Here is a 10166-nt window from a genome sequence, read left to right on the forward strand (position 1 = left end):
TTTGGAATCTTGATGACTCCCATTAACCAGGACAATTGACTGCAGATGGCTGTGTTTTACCTGTAAGCCTTCCTGTATACTTGTGTGCTGGCAAGTGGACAATGAAGTCTTGCAGTGACGTGTGATCATGTCTCCTGAACTGGAATCCATCTTTAACCTGATGTCTTTCTATTGAGAAGGAGGGGGTGGGAACCCAGAGAGGAACAAAGGATTCCCGCCTTATGCAAAAGATATATAAAGGAGTGGAATAGAACAAAGGGGAAGAAGCCATCATGAAGAATCCCCTAGCTACCACTTGAGTTGGTACAAGAGCTGTACCAGGGGAAAGAATTGTGCCCAGGCCTAGAAGGTGTCCAGTCTGAGAAAAAAGCTTACTGAAGCATCTCTGAGGGTGAGATTATCTGTATTCAGTTTGATTAGACATAGATTTGCGTGTTTTATTTTATTGTGCTTGGTGACTTACTTTGTTCTGTCTGTTACTACTTGGAACCACTTAAATCCTACTTTCTGTATTTAATAAAATCACTTTCTACTTATTAATTGACCCAGAGTATGTATTAATACCTGGGGGAGCAAACACTAGGAGTTGGGCATCTGAGTGTTAAATACAAGAACACTTCTGTTAGTTGCTTTCAGGTAAACCTGAAGCTTTGGGGCAAATAATTCTGACCCTGGGTCTTTGTTGGAGCAGACGGGAGTGTCTGGCTCAGCAAGACAGGGTGCTGGGGCCCCGAGCTGGCAGGGAAGGCAGTGGCAGAAGTAGTCTTGGCACATCAGGTGGCAGCTCCCAAGGGGGGTTCTGTGATCCAGCCTGTCACAGGTGTGTAACCTGTTGTTCAGAATGAGGTTTGTTTTCAAATTTATCTCACCATTTCATCTTCATCCATGGCCATTTTTGTAGTTCTTTCTACTAGTAGTACAGGAAATCCCTGTGATTATTAAGGGCATTTTATCCCCTCTCTGTATGCAAATAATTCTCACTAATGTTGTTGGCTCATTCAGGGAGGAATATTCTCACTAGTCCTTTGGTAATAAACTCCACCAAAGTGTTTCTTCAAACAAATACGTATTCCAAAGTGATCTTTTCCTTCTTTCCTACTGCTATTTTCCCTCCATGCCCTTGATGAAATGTGTTTCACAGACTGTATTTTCTTGGAAGAACAGAGACTGATGGATGGGAGATACTGAGGAATCCTACCTCATCTCTTCATGTTGCCCACACAGTCAGAATTTTTATGGGGGAGTGGAATTTAAAGATGTGCTGCTTGGAACTCCCACATTCTGGACTATAGCAAAGTTACGGTTAAACAAACATTGAATGTTTAGCCTTTCTCTGGAGTCACAGCTAAAGTAAGACTTGTCAGTCCATCTTTGTACTGATTCCTTCAAGTTACGTTCATTCTGGTCTTTCTTTACATAGATGGAGACAGGCATATGCCATGTATGCTGCAACATACAATTTGTAATTTCCTGGAAGAAGAGTTCTTTTGGCAAAGTGCCAGGATTTTGGGGGTTGGGGTGAAGTTGTCCTAATGAGGCCTTTTATTAATACACGCTTTTACAGTAATTACCTTTAATTGTAGGTGCCATGTTAGTAATCATCATATGGTGGAGAATGGCATGTCCACCACACAAGATTATGGATATACTATGGACAGGGTGGAGTAGCAATGGATCAACCAGTGTGTGTACAAATTACAATTTAGTTATAGATCTGTTCCTTTGTCAAACAGTCTCCCAAAGCAGGCACACCCATATGTGAATTGTAGGTATTGACCATATATTTATGTGGCAGAACACAGGAGGGAGGAGGGTGGGAACCACCGGGCACTTGACTTAACAAACAAGTCAATGGAAGTTCAATGCTACATCTCTTACAGATAAAAAATATACCAACCCTTCAGCAACTCATCAGTGGGACACGAGATGACAATGAAGCCTTTACCAAAAGGTATTGCAAGCAGGCAGAAGACATTCCAACCAGTCCCATGAGTGACGCCATATTCTGCAGTGGCAAAAAACATGTAAGTGTCAACATGAGATGAAGCAGAATAGAACAGTGGTGTAAAATGGACTGAAGTGTAAGAGTTAAAAGCTTGTATAGCGTGTGTTATGGATTATGCTCAGAAATAAGAAGAGAATTCTACTTTAGTTCAGATCAAGGAAAGACTGTCTGTCCTTGGCATTGTCCTTACAGCAGCGGTATAAGTTTACTGCAGCATAAATACTGCTGAATGAACTGCAGTTAGCTGAAACGTAAGGTTAACTGAAGTTTAGTTAATGTCCTCTGAGGTGTGCAAACTCAGCTGCCTCATTCTCTTCACTGAGGATAATTTATAGAAAAGGACAAAAACATTAAAAGTGCAAAGGCGATCATAGTCATTAGGGATGGAAAAGCCTGTCTAAATCATTGACATTTTCTACAAAATATAGTCCCCTGACTAATGACATATCATCATATGCACTTGATCTTAGCCAGAAGGGAGAGAAGAAAACCAGTCAGAAGTGAATGCAACAAGGGTTTTAAAGTCTATTTGATTAGCTGTTATTTTAACTGTATGTCACTGAGGGTAGTGCTTTCAGTATGTTATAAGTTACTTGACAGGAATTGTCAGGACACAGTGGACATCATAGGTGCAGTGTCTAGGCATTTCAGAGCTGGAGTTAAGAAGGAAGGAAACTAAAATGGCTCTTAGGGGCCAAACATAGCTGAACCAGCCTCCTGCTGTTTAGTGACAGAACAATGAGATAATTTTACATGTGCTTTGCAGAGGTGTGAATAACTACACAAAGTGCATGGCAGTGGACAGTCAGGCCATCGATGTTTGCTAACAGTTCACCACACAGTTGTATCTGAGTTGCCATACATTTCCTCTTAGCATAGGTCATAACTGTGATGCAGTCAGCAAAGTTGACTTTTGAATGATAGTCACTACTGCTCCCTGTAGCGATCTGCCTGTATTCCTCCTTTTCCTTTTCAGACATGATTATTTTCTTTGAGGGATGGGACACGGTGCTGGAGAAACAAATACAAACTCCATTGATATAAAGTATTTACCTAACTTGTATTTCTTACAAAATATAAATGAACATAACCCTAATAATTGCTTATAATTATATATTCCTTCATACATGAATAGATATTTTATCTGTTGGATAAATACCCCAGTAATGATACAACAACCATAGACCAGGGACAAAGCCTTCAGAATGGAAGAATGGACTTGGGGTCTCTCCTGTTAAAAACCCTTGTCTCCATGAGTCAGACCTCTGTCTGTATCTGAGGTACAGGGCTAGTCTGTGCCTATAAGGCACAGCTCTGTGTTGGGGGGTAGTATGGAGATGTACTTGCCCGACTGCTCTGGAGAAGCTCAGAGGGGGGTTGTGCATCCTAGCATCTTTCCCACCTTGTATCCGGGTCAAGCCCATTACAACCTAGCTTGCAGTGGATTGGAGGACAGTTGCAGGATGCATTCTGGGACTCCACTGGCTGTACTATGGACAGCCCAGTCTAAACAGTGGAGTATCTCCTTCTGTCTTGTCAAAGGGGAGGCCCAGCTTTATCAAGCACCTTGTTTATGGGGGAGCTCTGTGATACTGATCATCAATTCATCAAAATCTATCCTTTAACCTAAGAGATGGTTAGCTGAGCTTGAGTACAGGAGCTCATTGTTAATTTATTATGAGGGAGGACCAAATGGAAGGGGTATTTCCTTGTTCAGTGTTTATAATGCCTGCTTTTGTCCGAGGGTCTGACCCCTGCTAAAGCCACTGCACAGCTTGCTGAAAAAAAGGAACACGTAATGCTATCCAAACTGAGGAGCACTGCTTGGAATAAGCATATAGCTCCTCTGAATAAATAAGAGGGTCAATGAACTAAGCAGTAGGACAGCTTTGCAAAACTGTCATTAAAATCTATCAGCTGAGGCACAAAATCTATTTGCCTTCCTTTCTTACGATGAGTGATAGTGAAAAATGAATGAGTTTTTTACTTAGCTGTGAAATAATTTACTTCCTTGTGGTGAGGGGGTGAGTAGAATTTAACAAAACTGCAACAGAGATTAACTGCTGCTCTGGCCTACATCCTGTGAGGTCAGCTGGATTACATGAGCTGTACATGGGTTCAAAATGTAACCCTAGCTCCTGTCAGGACTTCTTTTTTCACCCTCAGGCCAAAAAAGCAATGTGTGTTACTTGGAACTTAGAGCAGGTGACTTCTTTGACTTCAGTCAAAGACATTGTTGTGAATTTTGAAATTGTTGCTTGGGAAGCTGCACAAATTAAAAATAACAACTGCAGTGCAGCGAGATACAATCTATTCTAAACATTAGCCTGTGTGATTAGCTGCTCAGGCATGCAAAGTAAGAACTCCTTGGTTGGGGGTGTAGAATAGGGCGGCACAGAAAGGAGTAAAGCCTCCGTCTTCACCCCACCTTCAGGGCCTGTGTAAGGGCTGGCCACAAGTGCTGTCTGGGTGCTTGGGCGAGCACAGAGGCTGCACCCCAGAACCTCCCCCCTAAGGAGGGTAAAGAGTGGGCAAGCAGGTGTGGAGCCATGGGTCCACCTCCCCTATGCACTGGTACCCAGTGCTGGCTGGCTATGCACGAAAAGGATGCTATTCCTTTTAAATATGCCACTGGGGAGCCCTAGAGAACGTTTAATAAGTGACCTTCTTTGTTTCCTACAACATTTCCTCAGGTTCTTTCTAGGGCTGTGTACTTCAGCACTGCCTCTTACTATGGGCTGCATACTACAAACACGGTCGAGCTGTACATTTTAGATGTTTGGGACTTTGGCCATTGACATCAGTGGGTGCCAGTCAGTCCAGTATCCATATTGTTCCTATCACATGCTTTTTAAAAAATCCTCTTTTTGGTCACATAATAATTTTTTGGGGAATCAACTTCCAGATAGAGATATGGTCTCATACATTGAGTGCCTATAGGATAGTTATGCTCAGTCATGTATGGGGGACAGAGGAAGACACTGCCCTTACCTCATGGAGCTTACTATACAAAGATGGTTAATTCTATATAGAAAAATGAACTAGCAGAATTTCAACAGAAGTTATTATTTGAGGCCTAGAATGGATAGTAAAGAAATAGCTTTATGCACGTATTGTGTTGGTTCTGAGTTGTTTGCTATAACTTTAGCAGTCAGTTTGGTGCAAAGATATTAAGATTTGAGGGGGAAAAACAATTTTATCTTATTGGATTTGAACTCCCTTTTTTTAATCCTTGTCTTTTCTTAGGGCAGTTTATATAGCATTAACAGCACTTGCACCGAGGCTGGCAATTTTGACACGGCTAATGTCACAGGAGAAATAGAGTTTGCCATCAGATACGTCTTTAAAGCCTGCACTTTAGAAGTCTGCATCAAGGCCTGCAAGAACCTGGCTTACGGAGAAGAGAAGAAGAAAAAATGTAACCCGTAAGTGTTTTTGTGTCAAAAGAAAAAGCCAAAAACAAGGTGTTTAGTTTTTCAAGATACACGTGTGTGTGTGTGTGTGTGTGTGTGTGTCTGACTTGCCACTATGCCACATATCAATTTATACAGAGGCCCAGATGTCAGACCATTAGCACTTGAGTTGTGCCTGCAAAAAATGCTTGTACACTCATTGTCTAGTGGTTTCAGCATGAAACAGAAAAGTTTGTAGATCTATGTTCTGTTCCCGAGTGACTCACTGCATGACACCGGGCAAATTATTTAACACGTCTGTGTTTGTCGTCTTCAGCTATAAAATGAGAATACAAATCTCTGCTTTTTTAAAATGCTGTGACAGCTAATGATAATTGCAAAATATAATTTAAATAGTACCTGTGCAAAAAGTACCCATTTCTGTGTATGAAAGATGCCTGTGTGTTTTTTTTCAGAGTAGCAGCCGTGTTTGTCTGTATCCGCAAAAAGAACAGAAGTACTTGTGGCACCTTAGAGACTAACAAATTTATTTAAGCATAAGTTTTCGTGGGCCACAGACCCACTTCACCGGATGCAAGTAGTGGAAGATACAGTAGGATGATATATATATATATACACAGAGAACATGAAACAATGGGTGTTACTATACACACTATAAGGAGAGTGATCAATTAAGGTGAGCCATTATCAGCAGGAGAGAAAAAGAACTGTTTGTAGTGGTAATGAAAATGGCCCATTTCCAGCAATTGACAAGAAGATGTGAGGAACTGGTGGCTGGGGGGAGGAACATGGGGAAATAGTTTTACTTTGTGTAATAGCCCATACACTCCCAGTCTTTATTCAAGCTTAGTTTGATAGTGTCCAATTTGCAAATGAATTCAAATTCAGCAGTCTTTCCCTGAAGCCTGATTCTGAAGGTTTTTTGTTGTAATATTGTGACTTTTAGGTCTGTAATCGAGTGGCCAGGGAGGCTGAAGTGTTCTTGAACTGGTTTTTGAATGTTATAATTCTTGACATCTGATTTGTGTCCATTTATTCTTTTACGTAGAGACTGTCCGGTTTGGCCAGTGTACATGGCAGAGGGGCATTGCTGGCACATGATGGCATATATCACATTTTGGTAGATGTGCAGGTGAACGAGCCTCTGATAGTGTGGCTGATGTGATTGGTCCTATGATGGTATCCCCTGAATAGATATGTGGACAGAGTTGGCAACAGGCTTTGTTGCAAAGAATAGGTTCCTGGGTTAGTGTTTTTTTGTGTGGTGTGCACGGTATGGTTGCTGTAGGTTTGGGGGACTGTTGTAAGCTGAGGACAGGCTTGTCTCCCAAGATCTGTGAGAGTGATGGATTGTCCTTCAGGATAGGTTGTAGATCCTTGATGATGACGCTGGAGAGTTTTGTAGTTGGGAGCAGATGGTGGATTAACAAATTTGCCACCCTCTAGGCCCTCAAAAAAATTGGCCGCGCCCTGCCCTGCGCGCCAGCTCACCTCCGCTCCCCTGCGGCAGCCTGGGAGGGAGGTGGAGGAAGGGGCAGTTGTGGTACACTAGGGCGGAGATGGCAGCGGTGGGTGGGTTACCCGTGCGGCCCCAGCTCACCTCTGAAGCTCCGAGTGTGCCTCTACTCCTCCCTCTGTCCAGCAAGGTTCCTGGGTTAGTGTTTTTGTTGTGTGGTGTGTGGTTGCTGGTGAGTATTTGCTTCAGGTTTGGAGGTTGTGTAAGTGGGGACTGGCCTGTCTCCCAAGATTTGTGAGAGTGAGGGATCATCCTTCATGCTAGGTCGTAGATCCTTGATGATGCGCTGGAGAGGTTTTAGTTGGGGACTGAAAGTGATGGCTAGTGGTGTTCTGTTACTTTCTTTGTTGGGCCTGTTCTGTACTGGGTGACTTCTGGGTCCACTTCTGGTTCTGTCAATCTGTTTCTTCACTTCAGCAGGTGGGTATTGTAGTTGTAAGAATGCTTGATAGAGATCTTTGTCTCTGTCTGAGGGGTTGGAGCAAATACGATTGTATCATAGAGTTTGGCTGTAGACAGTGGATCGAGTGGTGTGGTCTGGATGAAAGCTGGAGGCATGTAGGTAAGTTTAGCGGTCATTAGGTTTCTGGTATAGGATGGTGTTTATGTGACCATCACTTATTAGCACTGTAGTGTCCAGGAAGTGGATCCAGGCGGAGGCTGATGGTGGGGTGGAAATTGTTGAAATCATGATGGAATTCCTCGAGGGCTTCTTTTCCATGGGTCCAGATGATGAAGATGTCATCAGTGTAGCGCAAGTAGAGTAGGGGTGCTAGGGGACGAGAGCTGAGGAAGTGTTGTTCTAAGTCAGCCATAAAAATGTTGGCATACTGTGGGGACATGTGGATACCCATAGCAGTGCCGCTGATTTGAGGGTATCTGTTGTCCCCAAATGTGAAATAGTTATGGGTGAGGACAAAGTTACAAAGTTCAGCCACCAGGTTTGCCATGATGTTATCGGGGATACTGTTCCTGATGGCTTGTAGTCCATCTTTGTGTGGAATGTTGGTGTAGTGGGTCTGTAGCCCACGAAGGCTTATGCTCAAATAAATTTGTTAGTCTCTAAGGTGCCACAAGTACTCCTGTTTTTTTTGTGTTTTTTGTTTGCAATGTAGGTGCTAATGATGGAACGTTTAACTCAGTGTCTCCTCTCTGGTTATTGTTTTATTTATGAATGATTCTCTCTGTCTTTCCATGGCAGAAGTCATTCATGGAAATTCATCGGTCAGAATGTCCAGCTGTATGGTTAGTGCTGGACCCTACTGTAATACATTGTTTGAGTGCATTTGGATCAGCTGGGCCAACACTAAGCATTCTGGAATTCCAGAGTTATGCTTAGATTCTACCAGGAAGAATTTAGCATTGAGTCTTTTGCAGAGGAGGATCATAAAACTGAACTCTAATAAAAAGATCCTTCTTGGAATGCCAGCTAATGCCATTGCACAGTTAGGGAATATTTAATGAGAGACTGAATAACCCTTGAGTTTCCTGGTGATGTAGCCAGCATGCAAATCACCAAAAATCTGTGTATGGTGTGGGAAGTTCCATGTAGTAGTGAACATTACATTCTGTATTTGGTGTAGAGAATGCTGTCTCTCAGCCAGTAGGAAAAAGTACAGGCATTGTTTACAGTTAGAACACTTGACACAGAAGTTGGCTGGAATAGGTGTTGTTTCCAACACTTATGCTAGCAACCTGTCAAAACTGTCAGCTTGTTGGCTGGTTTGAGCTATGGCTGGTTGGTTTGCATGACTCCCTGTTGCTGAAAAGGCTTTTAAAATACACACAGTACAAAGGGGCTTGGGAAGCACAGGGAAGCAGTGCATTGCTGCTGAAAGCTACAACTGATCTTCAGTTTCCCCAGAATGTAACCCAGACTAGTTTAACAGTTATAGACTGTTATAAATTAAATATAAAATGCTACATTTTAAAAGAATATTCTGGTAGAATTTGTCTCCTTCACCAAAGGCCCTTCGAGCAGATAATGGGCATCCATAATGCTATTGATCACCTTTGGCTCTGGATTCATACTCCATGGTATAGACCATTGTCTGCCCATAGAATTCTCATTCGGAGAGAATATTGCTTAACATGAGTTACTTACGTGACAGGGGAGCCAAGCCCTGGAAATCACTTGGCTGGTGGCAACGATATCAGATCTAAGCTGGTAATTAAGCTTAGAGGGTTCATGCTAGCTTCTCAGTTTATGAGCTTAGATCTGATATCACTGCCTCCAGCCAAGTGATTTCCAGGGCTTGGCTCCCTCTCTGGTCTCCCAAAACCTTCTCTGGGGGACCCCAAGACTCAGAAGCCCTGAGTCTTACCACAAAGGGAAATAAACCCCCTCCCCTTGTCTCCTCTTTATCTCATCCCCAGCTCCCCCTCCCTGGGTTATCCTGGGCTCAAGGCGGAAATTTTGGGTCTGTGTGTCTTTGTCTGGCTCTCAGCTAGTGATGAGGTGGGATCTTTTTCTAATCTTCAAGCTTCTATCTTCAGTGTCAAATTGTGAGTACAAAGGTTTAAGAAAAACATAGGCTGTTATTGTTTTTTGTTCGTAATTACATGTGCTGTAGTTTGCGGAGATGGTTTAATTGGAATCTTTTTGAATAAGGCTGTTCGCTATTCGTATTTTTCTTTTAAGTATATTGTACCCTGTAGTTGTCAAACTGATACAGAGAATATTTTTATGTCTTTTTTCTTTCTTTTTAAACCTGTTTGAGTTGTTCTTTGGTTAAGGTAAGAACGAAGGGGAGGGGACATCTCTATTGTGTTAGCTTGGACGGGGTAAGCGTGTCTGTATCTGCATTAGCCCTCAGGCTCAAGGCGGAAATTTTGGGTCTGTGTGTCTTTGTCTGGCTCTCAGCTAGTGATGAGGTGGGATCTTTTTCTAATCTTCAAGCTTCTATCTTCAGTGTCAAATTGTGAGTACAAAGGTTTAAGAAAAACATAGGCTGTTATTGTTTTTTGTTCGTAATTACATGTGCTGTAGTTTGCGGAGATGGTTTAATTGGAATCTTTTTGAATAAGGCTGTTCGCTATTCGTATTTTTCTTTTAAGTATATTGTACCCTGTAGTTGTCAAACTGATACAGAGAATATTTTTATGTCTTTTTTCTTTCTTTTTAAACCTGTTTGAGTTGTTCTTTGGTTAAGGTAAGAACGAAGGGGAGGGGACATCTCTATTGTGTTAGCTTGGACGGGGTAAGCGTGTCTGTATCTGCATTAGCCCTCAG

At 42.4% G+C, this 10166-nt stretch overlaps 1 protein-coding gene across 1 annotated transcript in view; it reads left to right on the forward strand.

Moving 5' to 3' along the window:
* The window catches only part of SYTL3 (synaptotagmin like 3), a 52860-nt gene that overhangs the window by 32032 nt on the left and 10662 nt on the right, over window positions 1-10166 (forward strand). The window contains exons 9-10 of the mRNA XM_075064082.1: window positions 1881-2024; window positions 5252-5430. Of these exons, the coding sequence (XP_074920183.1) occupies window positions 1881-2024; window positions 5252-5430 (323 nt within the window). The remainder of the gene's footprint in view (window positions 1-1880; window positions 2025-5251; window positions 5431-10166) is intronic.

This window comes from Chelonoidis abingdonii, chromosome 3 (genome assembly GCF_003597395.2).
Source record: "Chelonoidis abingdonii isolate Lonesome George chromosome 3, CheloAbing_2.0, whole genome shotgun sequence".
NCBI classification, from domain to species: domain Eukaryota; kingdom Metazoa; phylum Chordata; order Testudines; family Testudinidae; genus Chelonoidis; species Chelonoidis abingdonii.